Below are 15,205 nucleotides of genomic sequence, written 5' to 3' on the forward strand. Positions count from 1 at the left end.
AGACACAGCTTGGCCATTTGGGAGGACCTCAAAGTAACCCACTAATCCACTACATCAAAAGGTTCAGGTTGTTTTGACTGCTTAGGAGGTCCAGATCCAGAACATGCTGGACACACTGCATCTCTTGGCTGGCTTGGGAAGGCCTAAGTGTCCCCCCTGAATAGCTGAAGCAGGAAGTGCCAGGAAAAAGGGAGGTTTGGGTTTGTTTACTTAAACTGCTTCCCCGATTACCCAGAAATGGTTGGATGGGTTCTATCGTTTTGTTTGTACTTGCTCCATATTTTGAAAAATTCTGACTGGGAGTAGCCAACATCTTTTGCCACCCTCCTATTGTATTTTTTATTTAGGAACTGGATGGTCCTTTCCAGTATGTCAACTGGTTGACAACTTGTTGAAGCCACGCTTTCTTTCAATCAGCCTGTTTCAAAAGCTTCAGTTCAGCAGACTATTTTACATTTTTTTTTGTTAGTGCAGGTATTTGTTTTCACAAAGTGATTACATAATATTTTTAAGCAAAACGGACTGATTTTATTTATATCATATGATGGCTTTGACCTGTGGTCCTCTCCTCTTTAGATACGTTTCTACATTTTATTTTAGATTTGTCTAGTCACAGGACATTTTTTCCCTTTGCATCAGTTCTTCCTAAATAAGCTGAATCCCAGAAAAGGTGGTGACTTCTGGAATCTGTTTATTTGTCTTGTCCTTTTTGAGGGTGGCATTTTAACTTGCATTTCTGAATACATCAATGAAGTGTTTTCACTTCCACATCATAATGTAGTTTATATTTTTAAAGCAGTGCCACGTGATATTTTTGAATAATTTCATATTCAGATGTCTGCTCACTTCTGTTCTAAACTGTATTTCTTAAACAAAATGAGCATTTATTATTTTCTCCTTTGCCTTTGTAGTATTGGCAATGAAAAATGGGCTTTATTTGAATAGTAAATTAAATATAATTTGTAAGTCATTTTGACACATCCCCAGTTTTTCAAAAACAGGGTAACACGTATACAACCAGCACACTTCTGGAGACACTCAGTGAATAGATTCCACTGATCTACACAGAAGTCGTATGTCTTGGAGGCTCCCCAAACACATCAAAGACAGAAATGGGCTTTTTAATCCCCTGAGTCCTATGCACCGAAGTGTTCAGGCGTGGACTACCCTGCATGGTAAACATTTTCTTTGTCACCAATCCAAAGTCATACAAAGTGTGCATAAGGGGGTGACTGCCGGCAAGCACAGGTGAGAGCCGGTAGACGTGACAACAAAACCATGGTCATGCCACTGGTGCACATCAATGATGATCACACATGTAAATAGGCTCTGGGCAAGCCTTATTGGCTTTTATTTGCAATGACACAGGATGTCAATACCTCAGTGCAATCACTCCCTAATTCTAGTCCTAGCGTATTCACACTTGTCGTTAAAAAGTATTGTAAATGAAACATATTAATTCAGCCTCATATAGTTTTTGTACTTATAAATCATAATTTCCCCTATCTAATTCAGATACTGAGTAAACAATGTATATGTGTAGGGGTCACTTAACAGGCATATAGGCCAGCAGAGCCTTTCAACCTGTGCCCTTTACCTAGTCTAGTCTGGGGTTAAAGGCAGCTGATTTGGTTGTGGTCAGCAGAAAATCAGAATATAAAAGCTTCTCAGTACATAGAAGCAAAAAGCAAAGTAAAAGCTTCTGCATCAAACACAGTGAACCATCTATCATCAGCAAATGACATAGTGCCCCAAATCATCACAGACCACAGCAATTTCACAACTGAACTTTAAACACTCTACTTTTCTGCTAGACTCCAAGACGCTGATTTCCAAATGAAATATCAAATTGACTTTCACCCGATAAAGAGAATTTTGGACCAGTCCTTTTTTCTTTCTTTCTGGCTCAGGTAATATGTTTGATACTTTCTCTGGTTTAGAAGACTGATGATCAGTGATCATCATCTGGACAACAGTCAAGAGTCAAGTCAGCAGCCAAGACTGAGAGGCACAGAGTATTTACACAGTTTGAACATTAATTTACTCAAAGAAAAATGAAATTTTCAAATAATTTCAGATGCCAGAATTCTGATTTTGATAAACTGTAGTCCATAATCATCAAAATTGAAATGAAAAAAGGCTTTTAAATGTTAAAATTTTACTAAATGTTAAGGTTTACATTTTTAAATGTAATTATGAAAAAAATATTATAAATAATAATAAGAATTATTATATATATATATATATATATAATATTTCAAAAAAATGACATTAACAAATTGCCATATATGGTATTGCAAGATACATGTAGTGTAAGACTGGTGTTCTGTAGCATTATAATGACAAAGCAGGAAGAGAACATCAGATAGTGCTTGAGCCTTGAGTCTCATGGACCTGATATGCTAAAACCCAGAGCTCGGCACAGGGCCACACTGACAGTGTAATGAATTGTAGGTGCCTACTTTCCTACTAGATGGAAGTAGCTTGGCAGTTGTTTGGCATACACCATTCCAGGGAGATAGAAAGCTCCTGCAGAGTTTTGGTGCCAACTTAAGATCTGATCGAGATGATGTTAGTGAACGAATACATGAGTGACGGGAAAGGGTCCGCTGCAGCGTTGCGACAATGACATCCAGTTGAGAAACTGCCTACTGAAAGTGCTCTGAAGCAAGTGGGCTCTTATCACTGAGTGGGGTATTAGCTCTAGTAATAAGCTGTGGCACTTAGTTGACAATATGTGGAGAGCTGGCATTTCAGACAAGGACTTGATATGCCAGGCTCCAATGGAAGTATTTATAATGGCGACTGTATTTGACTCCCCACACGAAAGGAGTGTTCTAATGTGTGTGCTGTCTTGTAGTGGATAATGAAAATGCTGAAAGTGCGATACTAAAAACAACACAAACCAAATGAGAAGCAGCAGTGTTTGCTGTGTAGGCGTGCATTAGTAACTGCTACAGCATACTGCTAGGGAGAAAAAAGAACAACAAATACAACCAACCAGTGAACCAAATAATGTCCCCATCTTGCTTTAGCAGCTATTCCGCTCAATGTGTACTTTTTTCCCCCTTTTTTTAAAATAAAATACATCACAGTAAAACTTCCAGCACACGAGAACAAACACACAAGACCAATAGACCTATAAAGTGTGAGTTGAGCTCCCAGCCTGAGCTCTAAGTTTGCTATGGAAATGTAGTCTTTCCTTTTCACAGGGCGAACAGACCATATCTCTGGCAGACCAATATTCTTTGACAGCCATAAATCCACAGAAAGAGAGCCAGAGAACATTTTTATGTTAATTATGTCAATTTAAATAGCTTAGCAACTGAAGTTTTTAAAGGGGCAATCCAATTATCTAAGCTAGAAGGAAGAGAAGGCAGGAAAATGAAGAAAAGACACCAGCTGAAACTGTCACTTTAGAAGAAAAACTGCCTGTTACTCAGTAGTCAAAAAAATGGGGATGCATTGGGATGAAACACTATATTTTAGCAACGTCACTGAGGGAAAAATGATTCAGGTTCTTCTTCAAATACTCCATGTAATATGACACCAATTACATCACAATAAAACTGAATATAAATCCAAAGCATCAATAACCTAAATCTTAATTGTATTTAAACCCAAACAAAAACCACCTAAACTTTATCAATATTTGCCTCTCTTCTTTTTATTGAGTAGAACATGTCTAAAAGTCAGCCAATACTTAAAATTCAAGTCAAGTCAGTGCACTTAATGGGAAATCTTATTTGTCGTTTGATCGCCCTGTGCTTTAATTCGGTTTGCAGCTATACTGAGAAAGCGAGAAGGGCAGTAATTAGTAAGAGAAACTGGTTTACAGAAAGATCCAGGGTTGTTGGGAGAACCAACTAGAAGAAAATTGAAAGACACGAGTGTGAACACGGTGAGGAATCAATAAACACTATTAGTATCTCTTTTCAAAGTAATGTATGTACAGCGCTTTGAAAAACAACAAGGAAAATATATTCAAGGAAAAGAAGAGAAGTAACATTGCAGTGGAAAAGGCTGTGGCTGACAAACATCAAAGGAATCATCAGTGTGAAACTCTGTCTTGTCCCTGACAGCTTAGGCTAAGAACACCACGGCAACTGATGCACCATAGAGCACTGAGCCAAAGACATATACTGTGGAAAGTAGGACAAAATAAGGAGTGCTCAAGCAATTATCAGTGGATTTTCTCAAGTACACAATGTACCATGACAATCGGCATACGGAACTTAGCATTTCCACAACCACTTAAGGCCACTCTCCTTTAGTGGCTGCCATCACATGTCAACATTTACACTACAGGTTGTGATTAGATAAATTGGCCACAGTTCAATAAATCAGCAGACCCAAGATGGGTGCTGGATTTGAAAGACAAGTAGCAGAATACAGTTGGCTGGGGATGTGCTGAAAAAACAAAAAACAAATCCAGCATGAAAAAGCTTCTAGACATTTTATCCACCAACTCAGGGACATGAATTCACCCACTGGCCTATGGGGAGCTGAAGCAATGAGACTGGAAGCCCAGGCTTGGTTCCACTCATCTTTCCTCAGATGACAGGAATCAATGGAGGGATAAACCAATACCCTGTGCGGGTTTGTTTTCTCAGCTTGGAACTCATTACAAGCGTAATTCAACCTCTTGAAGAAAAATTCCTTAAGGTATAAAAATGCACTTTTTGGGATGGCTCAGGAAAATCACTGGTTAACATTTGACTGATAGTTTTTAGAAGTGTTGAGAGGGCAGTAATTAGTAACAGAAAGAGAATGATCTTACCATGGCCCCCACGTGTAAGAAAGGGCATCCGGTTGATGGCAATGGGCACAGTGCCATGCTTGTTGTGGAAGTGGTGGACATGGTGGGTGGTACTGAGGGAAGAAGAGACTCGTGCGGCCACGGCTGGGCACGGGAAAACTAGCAGTGCCAGAGAGAGCACCAGCCTAAACAGGAATGCTGGACTAGCCCACACCACAGGTGATGCCGCACTTGGCCTGGATACCATTAGTAACCCTCCATCCACCTCCACTTCCACCTCCTGTTCCATAGGGGTGGGGCCTGAAAGGATTGTAAGGCCCCTCCCCCTCATACGACACACACAGGAAGTGAACATCTTAAATGAATCCTGGGCCCATGATCCCCAGCCTTCCAGCCCGGGGAGGAAAGGAAAATTCAGAATAAAAATATAAGCCAAAAAAAAAAAAAAAGATCCCGGTTTGAAAATCCCAAAAACAATTGGAATTAAAAACAGAAAAAAAAGACAAAATCCTTCCTGAAATGAAAGAACCCCAAGAATTCTCCAACAGTCTAGTGCTGATATCCAAATGCGTCTGACTTGATCCTTGAGAACCACAACAACTCCGACTCCTCTCCCAAAACACTTAAACCTTTTGATAATAAACTTAACCTATTTTGTTTAAAGAACAACCTAAATCCATTAACCAAAGCTTAGCAGCACTGATTTAGTGAACAAAAGACTCCATTTTAGCTCCTTGAAAAATGTCTTGTGTACAGCTCTTTGAGTTAATTGTTTGATAGGGTTTCCTTTGCCTTGGGGAGAGCTTCAGAGGGCTTCTCCACCCATAATCCAAGCCTGCATCACAAAGAAAAAGACTCATTCCATCCCATCTGAGCTTTTAGGAACCAACATAGAAGACCAGAAGAGCAGGAGAATGAAAAAAAGATACATAGAAGTAAAATCAGAGTGCAAACTGGAGAGGCAAAAAATAAGAGCAGAGACAAGGGTGCTGCGATGAAGGAGCAGCCAAATCCTGTTTTGGGGCTTCGAATCCCTGAAAGAGCTCTGAATCCTTTCAGTCTGCAGCTGAAATCAGAAAAACAAGGGATGAATAAAGAGAATAAATGACTGGATAGTAAAAAAAATTTAAAAAAGGGATGTCGACAAGAGGGCAAAACGATTGGCTATTTCCAAGTGCGACGTTGCTGAATTTCTCTCCTTTTTTCTGACAAACAAATCAATATGGGTCATGGAATGCAGAGCAGGACCAAGAAAGACACCTTAACAGGATTAAACCACAACCAAAGCATCAGAGAGGTTGATGTTCAGTTCAACATAACATGCTCCTAATCCTTGGACTTGTGACCACGCTCCGTCCTACTTCTGACTGCTCTTCAACCTTGGAGGATAAAATTCCGTTTCTCTGCCCCTTTAAACAGTGCTCTCCAGGGTGGGAAGCAGATTAGAAGCAGCCACTGGTCCTCTCAATAGAGCTCCGACACAAGGTGCAGCAGCTGGCTTGCTGAGAGAGTCTGGTGATGATGCTGCCGCTACTGCCTCTGCTGTGAAATTCATGCTAATTGAATCAGAAGCTGCAGCAACGAGCGCATCCTTCCTGCCCGCACAGTTCTCCCGTCTCTTTTTCCTCCTATCGAGTCAGCCAATCCCCCCCCCCCCCAGCGGCACGCGCGCACAGCTCCGTGCTGGGCAGGGCAAAAATCAAGAGTCAGGGGCAGAAATAATGCTGGAAGGGAGGGAAAGGTGGACACACTCGAATCCTTTGAACGCACAGACGGTGACTATGATACATAGAGCGGAGCAGACACAGTGAGAGAGTGTTTGTGCGTCTGGTTGAAGCAGAGAGAGAGAGAGAGAGATGGAGAGAGAGAGAGGCAGTGGGAGGGGAATGACTGGAGAGAATTGAAGGAGGAGAGCACGCACGCAGGAAGGATGGGAGGCACGCATGGATGTTGTTTGCACACACATACAGGCGCCGGTGACTTTTAAAGCAATGCCAGCAAGCACATCGGCTGAAGTATGCATGGCCAGAACAAGGTATATAAATCCACAAGTGACAATAAAGACTGATACAACTTCATACACGCAGATAAACCTCTCTGAAATCAACGTTCCTTTTATAACAGCACCTCAGTTTATCCCTCTGCACATTACTTTTCATTTCTGCACACCATGTACTCATTTTCAGCTATTCATGTCAAAATGAGGGCAGGGTATGTACTGTGGAAGGGGGGAGAGTGACAGGTGGGGATGTTAAGACAACATGACAGTAAGTGAAGTGGGTGGAACAAAAGGACTCAATATAATGAGGATGAAAAAGATGGGAGCAGGGTACAAAGAAATGTTTACTGCAAGAGGAGAGGCAGTATGAATAAAACAGGGATAGAGGGATACAGCAAGAAGAGAGAAATTTCAGGAGATTGTGTATCAGATAAATCATGGCCAATAGAGAGTGCAGTTAGGACATGAGCTCAGTGCGAGAGACAAGAGGCAAAATAATAGCCAAGATGGGGAAAAGGCAGCGCAGGTCTTTTGCAGTGATGAAGAGAACTAATTTTCTCCCTCCTTCCCTCTCTCACTCCCACACACAGCTACACACACACACATATGCACACGCACACACCGCTGCCAGGTGGGATCATCCCGGGGGACATGTGAGATGCTGTGCTTGCTGCTGTTAGCGTGAGGGAGATGTGACACCCAGGGTGACCGAGGAACATGTCCTGATCTTGCAGAAAGAATGAACTGCTGAACTCAGAGGAAGAAACCACACTCTGCTCAAACTCATGAACTTCTTCACCAACTTTCGATTTCCCTCTTTTTTTCAGGAGGACGGGTGCTTAGCCAGACTCTCTCTGCACCCAGAGGGTGACAAAACAGGACTCCGTGTTACACTGATATAGCACTGATAGCTGTTACACAACTACTATACTGCACAAAATCTGGCTTAAAATACTGCAGAGTTTCCTGAGAAACTTTCTGTAGTGGGACAAAAATAAGCTAAAATTATACCTCATAAACTTCCCTCACCATAAACATGAAGGAAGACACTGAGTGAAAAGCTTTTTGGCCAGACAAGTTAATGGTTGTCTGAACAAAACCATAAAGTGAAGGTTGTCTCTTTGAAATGTCACACATGTATTAAATAATGAAGCTGGTGGCCTTCAGCTTCATTATTTAATAAATGGCCCTACTTTATTCGGCCTGTTCAGCTAAAGTGAATGCAGGTATGCTGCTTATTCTGCTACTGTCTCGACATCCAGCCTATTAAACGTCAATGTGCTTAACCACATAGCTTCAGTATCTACCATCATTATCTCACTAAACAACTGAACAATGCTGACATAACCTGGCAGGTTATTTGATTTTATTGTTTACCAATATTATCTTGATCATATGAAGCCAAATCAACATTTTGTACCTCCAAGTGTCAAAGAACACAAATAATACAGTAATGTCACTACTTTTTATTCCTGTTATTGAGAGAATACACAAACTGGCTCCTACTAAGTTGTGGACCAGTCTCAGTGTCCATTGTCCACGTGTTGGAAACGCTTTCTAGATGCGAAGAAGTATTTGAATGTTTTACCTTTGTTGGTGAAAAAGACGAGGACAACAAGAGAGTAAAATGCAACACTACCGCTGGATGATTAGTGCCTTTACGCTACAAAGAACATACGAAAAAGCGTCTGCAAGCTAAGCACAGAAGCTCTACAACACTGATTGGGAGACTGATACATCCAAAGGTTAATGCACAATTAGCTACATCCTTTCTGGAAAGAAAATGAATGGCAAGTAAACTGACTCTGATAAATCACATCTGGCAGTATGAAATGCTGTCAAGTAAAGGCTCAGTGACATCAGAGTAAAAATAGCAACCTCTATCCAACCAAGAAAAAGAAAAATCCACTATTGTTTTGTTTTGTGACCAACTGCAAGTAGCTGCAGTGACCAGCTGACTGCCCAGAGGTAAACCACACCCTCAAACTCTAAGCAATCAGTTTTGATCGCAAGGTGACTGCATAGGTCGCCTGTTGGGAGGCAATCTTTCTCCAAACAATCACGGTCCAATTCAGACTGACTGCAATCACCATGAGACAGATTGGTGAAGGTTTGCAAATAACTGTGAACAAATCAGACAGAGTGTCAACACACTGCAATCGATTTGATTGATTGACATCAAATAGGCCATTCATGCTTGAAAACTCTCCAATACAGCTGAATTAAAACAATTCTGCAAGGAAAAGTGGGGCAAGACTAATTGCCAGTTATCGCAAAGGCTTGATTGTAATTCTTGGTGCCAAGCATGGAACAAACAGTTATTGAGTTTAGGAGGTAATTACTTTTTCACATAGGGTCAACTAGGTTTAAATAGCTTTTTGGAGTCTTTTATTTTGTAATACAACAAATTCATTTAAAAGTAATGTAGAAAACTGCCACAAACTCACTTCATTTATATGACATCAGCTTTGCTCTAAAATAGTCAGTGCACCGAATAGTAAACATAAATGAGCAAATATATAACAGTTAAGCTTGTTACACCATATGAAACACTTTAGCTAATCTCTTTCCTGCTGCACACCTGGAACTTTCCATGCAAGGCCACATGGAACAACACAGGTAAAAGCAGACAAACAAGTTGTTTTTGTGCAATTTCCCTCCCTTTTTTTTGCTGTCTTTAAGGGTACTGCAAGTCAAACAAATGCATGTCTTGAAAGTATAAAAATTAATTTTAAGTTGTGGCTATAAAATCATCCACAACAACGAAAGAAAGTGGCAATGCTTAGAGCAGTCAAAAAACAGAGGGAAAATGTGAAAAAGTCAATAAGAAGCACAAATTAAACAGGAAATGTATGTCTATAATATACCAATTTGACAATTACCACTTCTACGTGAACCTTGTTTAAAAGCAAATTCAAAGGTATGGAGGAAGTGTTGTGGTTTATTACGAGACTGTCACTGAAACTATAGATGTTTCCTTCAGAGGACGGCGTGTGGACTGGGAACTCATTATGATGAAAAACACAGAGGACTGCCAACACCTGCTGCTGCACTCCCCTCCGGCACAGAAAAAACCCCAACAAAAGAACAAGGAATACAGAACACAAAAATACACACAGGTGAACAATCACTCCAGACACACATGCATGCATACTAATTGTGTTACACACACACACACAGTCATCATGTCAGTGATACTATTATGCACAGACACTCCTACAATCCCAGTGGCTAAAATATGTGTGCTTAAGATGCTGTACATGAAACAACACACTCTAAAAGTGAGGTCACAGGAGGAAGTGGGCTTAGTTTGCAGACAGATATGGGATCAAAGCCTCTATGCTACAGTCAAGTCCTGAGGAAACATTCTTGCCATTATGCACCTAATTAATTAGACCTCAAACACCGCTTGATGTTAAGAAGCTAATATGACACAAGTACAAAGTGAAAGGGGATTTCCTTTTTTTAAGAAAACACATTCATAGTGATTATGTATGTGTACACTGTTAATGCATAGATAGATGAAACGGATGTAAGCAGCAATGACACCCAAAGAGGAAGTAGACAGAAAGGCTTGCATTTTTCCATTAGGTGACGTCAGGAAAGTAGGACAAGTTGAATCTCTTTGTTGGAGCGAGGGGGAAGGGGGGGGGGGACACAAAAAGCAAGTCATCAATTTTTAACTCCAGTCTCCTGTTTGTGCTATTCAGTAGCTTTCTCCCATACTGAGGCCCCGTGTTAGCCGCTTATGTAAGTGCACTGCTGGGAAACTTCCTCCAGACTGAGCCACAATGTTGGCCGCTTATGTAAGTGCACTGCTGGATGCAGCAAACTGGGAAATAAATATATCTCACTGGGCTCCAACTGGGCACACTTAAAAAGCAGTTAGTTATTAGTGCTTCGACCTGTAAGCTATCATGTTCCAAATTACCTTTGTGAAAACACTGGCTAATCAATTTGTACTTGGGTAACTTTAAGCATACTCTCAAACAGTTCAAATGGATATCACATGATTTCCGCATATAGTGACACGACTCCTTTCACTATTTAGCAGTTTGCTTGTGATGGCTTTCCAGTGTAACATATTTGTGTATTTTCTAATCTGCTGCCACTATTACTAGTACAACATTGTTTTGTGCTCCAAAAAACCCACACAACCATTACAAAAATGATGAATGTGAGCTAGTTTCCAGTTTCAAAAAGATTTTTAGATACAACGCTGGTATCAAGCCACTTTTGCCTTTGACAGAAAAATAGCTGCAAGGTTTCTCGTCAGTAAAATGTAACATTTTCACAATCAAACCCTGATAATTGCGATTTGTTATTTCATGTGTTATGCTCTCCAGAGCACTATCCAGATGAACCATTCTGCTTTCGTATTTAGTTGTCCTCTCAGAAAGATGCCGGAGATCCTCAAAGCACGCTGTTAACCAGGTACTGTTATCTGAACAACACACATGTAGGGAAAAAAGGTTCTTTGATATGTAACTCACTATTTATTTATTCATTTATTTGAGAATCTTTGTACTTGTCTTGGTGTTTTGGCTTATAAACAATATCTTGAGGCTGGTAGGCACTAAAGCATTATTTTAATTATTTATTTATTTTTAAAAGATGCCATTTTAAGAAGACATTTTTCTATTTATTTGTGAAAATACAAGTTATTAGGATTGTATAACTGTATTAGGTATTGCACAGGTGAAACACAAAAGAGTCGTGATTTGATTTTCACGTGTCTAGTTGTTTGCGCTTTGGTCAGAGTGTAGGGAAACCATGCTGTGCCTTTAAAGCCAGAAATAATTAGAAACACAACACATTTTAAATAGTAGAATACTAATAGACAACGCAATCACTACTACTACTACACCACAGCTTTTTCCTGCTCCCAGCAGTGTCACTTGACCCAAACGACCCATCAGCCCTAACGGTTTATAACGCAGTCACAGAACTGTAGCATTTAGGGCCGGAAAAGACAGTAACATGGGCCAGCAGCCAATTTGTGGCTGGTAATGTGATTCATACTGTTTATTTACTTACTTTAATATGCTGCTCTCAGGGAGGTTTTGTAATTAAAATCTATTGGTTTCCCACCAACCCAGCATCAATTATCCTGTCGGTAATCAGATGCATACATTTACCCAACAATGCCTTCAAAGTAAGCCACAAAAAATGAGTGTAATGGAGAATGAGAGGAAAATATTAAGTCATCTGTACAGCTGATGGATACATTAGAGCACAGAGTTATGAGCAAAGGAATTCACTAATAGCATTGTGGCTTCAATAGCTTTGAAAACTAAGAATATCTACTTAAACGCTGCTTTGTGGTGTAAAATATCAAGGTAACAGGAACTGAAAAGGATAATAACACACAGGGTTAAACCACTGACATCAATTCAAAAACGGTAAAGAGAAGGGTTATATAAAACGAATCAATCAGGTTGAAAGACACAGGAGGGGAAAAAAAGCAGGAATTGTTTGGTAATTAGAGGGTAGATATTAAAGAAAAAAAGTGTGGTGGGAGAACGAGAAGCTACAGTTAGAGAGAAGAGAGGAAAGATAACTAACCAAGAGGGGTGTCTCCTGTTTCGCTTGGATGGAGGAGCAGGTTGCACACATCTTAATCATGTGAAATGATATATCCTCAAGAGGAGTCATAGGGAGACAGCAAGGAGATGAGGATAAAATATAAATCACTCGCTCACCCCGCCCCTCTTCCTTTCCGCTGCGTTGTAAAGAAACCTTTTTTTCAAAGATTTCATTAATGATCATACGCTGAATGACATTGTCTGCCAATCTTATGTTAGCTCTCACTGTCCTTGTTAATTGGATGTTTGGTAATTACAAACTGGGATGTTGAATATTTAATAGTGCAGGTATGGCTTGGCCCTCAGGGGGCTGTAACACTGTCTCATCCGCTGAATCAGCTTTATTTCCACCCACAGTCAAAATCATTCACTCTGGTGACAACACGGGGACAGATGAGGCTTGATTCACCCTGTGGTAAGACGATGGTGGATGCTGCAAACAAACTCTTTCTTTAATTTTTAAACAGGTAATCATGCACAGATCTCTACACAGCCATCAACAGAAGGTTATGGCACCGCTTATCTGTTTATTCTCCTTTTTTATTAGCATTTCATTTCTTCTGTTTACTTCATTTGTAATCATAAATTGGACATTTGTGTATTGTGAAGTAGTGTCCACATAATGTTAGAATATAACGTTAGAGGTTTACAGGCTCTACATTTTATTTTGGTATTGCTCGTGTTGCTCATGTTTTGATGTCAGACAAGCAAATATGATTACATTTCCTTTTTAATCCAGATCAGAACTTTACATCCACTCATCATGGGCATTAATGTCATGGGTAGTGACTTAAAAAAAACAAGAACTGGCCACATAAGTTTGAATTTATTTTGGATAAATAACTTCAAACTTGTGCACCCACTTTGGAAGTCGGACCTTCTGATCACAACTGTACATCAAAGTCGCATGTATCCTGTGTGATACTGTTAAAATCTTGTTGGCTTATAATATAAAATAACATAAAATAAAAGTTACAGAGTTAAGTACCCTCACGCTGATACTTGGTAACTTGACTACATTTCTGTTCGGCAATAAACTAAATGACGTTCTCTTTCTCCACCTCGACTGCACCGTCAGAGAAATGCAGACTAAGAATATTGCTGGTAGCCTGGCAAGCCTTTTCCATCTCTTCTCACCTCTACATATCGTCTCTCCACTGCTTTCTTCTTCTCCCTCCAGTCATCCATCCATCCCTGCCGCCTAACACTGTGTGTTGAGTCAGCTGTCACTGTCTGTCCCTCCAGCTGTGGACCCAGCTGTCTCGGCCAGATGGGCTCATCTCCATCTCATCCTCCCTCATCCATGATGTCTATGAGGAGCCTCCTAACCTCAAGCTATGGACAACTGGGCCTGGAGTGTATTAGACCCACTGAGCCAAAACTATATGAAAAAAGAGGCTTCTAGTGCATTCTAGCAGACAACCAAGGTGTTAGTGTGACTCAGTCGTTGTGACAAAGCTCCAGGATGCAATAGCTCTTTATTATTATTATCACAAGCAGCATAACAATCATTTTTTTTAGCGATTACTCTTTGCCTTGTAAGAACTTCAGTGGGTGATTTACAGGTTTTTAGGGGACCTAAAAAGGATGCTTTTCTGCATGCCATTGTAAAGGTAATAATCAGAGTACATGCTGAAAGATTGGTGGGGAGGGAGAGTGCCTAGTAAAGCTATTTCAGAATAATACTGGCTTGCAGTAATCTCTTGCACACAGGGAGAAATTTTGACAAGGATTTAAGGATTTTAAATACAATTTCTATACGCAATGAAGGGCCAACAATAGCACTGGAGGAAGAGGGAAACTGAGCACGGTGCAATAGGAAAAGTCAGGAGAGGATAGAGGAGAAAGGGACTGTGAATGAGAAAAAGAAAGATCTTACTGGGGAGCCAGATTGCAGAGCTCTAGGGTAGGAGACACCCCAGTGTTTAAAATGCCTGCTGAATCACATCTAATTTATCTAAAGCCTACATGAAGAGGAAAAGCAGTTAAAGTGAGCCTGCGCACGAGAAACAGGGGGGGCAAAAAAAGAGCTCAACAGAGAGACAGACAGGGTGTACTATACAGCAACTTATTTAAGACATAAGCCGTTCTTTATGCTCTGTTAGTGTCTAAGTTCGATAAATGGAAGTGCCTATCGATTTAAACTCGAGATAGTGAGCGCAGAGTCCTTGGTGTTATCACTAAGATTAACACAGAACAACAATGAGAAATCTGCAGGGAACAGATTGGGGAGAATTCCCCTGGTCTCATCCTGCGCATAAGAGATACACGGCTCTGGCAGCAATTTCAACCACTGCTGATAGGAGCCTACATAGTTTGCACCACACCAATTGATGCTGATGCACAAATATAATAAGAAAAGCCACCAGCATTGTGCGTTGTATTTACTAAACACTACCAGAGGCGCACACATGGGCTCAGGTTTCCACACATAAGTGGAAGTGAGCTTGACAATATTTTCGATGAGGATTTGCTAAGCTAAGAGTAACACCGTGAACAACCAGTGACTGCAGTAAAGGTCTCAAAGTTTCGGTTTCTCAAAGAAAGCAGGCTTGCGTTTAATACTGCAACCTGATTTGAAATCTAACTAAACTCACAAAAGTAAAGTTAAACGTAACAGTGCATTGACGGGTCGTAAACAACACCAACATGTATATCACCACAGGAACCATGTATACATAAATGATAAAAGGTTGCTGTATGTGGAAAAAAAATCTACAAAAACATGTATTTTTATAATTAATTGCAGTACAAGACTAGTAAGGATACAGATAACAGAAAGACCTGCTGTAACACATATTACACAACTTACATTCAGCTGCGTGGTTATCTGCACTACCTTTTGATGTATCATCTAAATTG

The 15,205-nt window shown here is 40.4% G+C and overlaps 1 protein-coding gene across 14 annotated transcripts in view; it reads right to left on the bottom strand.

Annotated features, from left to right (window-relative positions):
* The window catches only part of nrxn2b (neurexin 2b), a 682,163-nt gene that overhangs the window by 206,631 nt on the left and 460,327 nt on the right, over window positions 1-15,205 (bottom strand). The window contains exon 1 of one of the 14 annotated variants that reach the window (XM_040040739.1): window positions 4,781-9,084. The exons of the other annotated variants lie outside the window; for them this stretch is intronic. Within the exon in view, the coding sequence (XP_039896673.1) occupies window positions 4,781-5,114 (334 nt within the window). The 5' untranslated portion in view covers window positions 5,115-9,084. Of the gene's footprint in view, window positions 1-4,780; window positions 9,085-15,205 lie in introns of those variants that run through there. 14 annotated transcript variants of the gene reach the window in all.

The sequence above is a fragment of the Simochromis diagramma genome, unplaced genomic scaffold (assembly GCF_900408965.1).
Source record: "Simochromis diagramma unplaced genomic scaffold, fSimDia1.1 OVJJ01000317.1, whole genome shotgun sequence".
Classification (NCBI taxonomy): Eukaryota; Metazoa; Chordata; class Actinopteri; order Cichliformes; family Cichlidae; genus Simochromis; species Simochromis diagramma.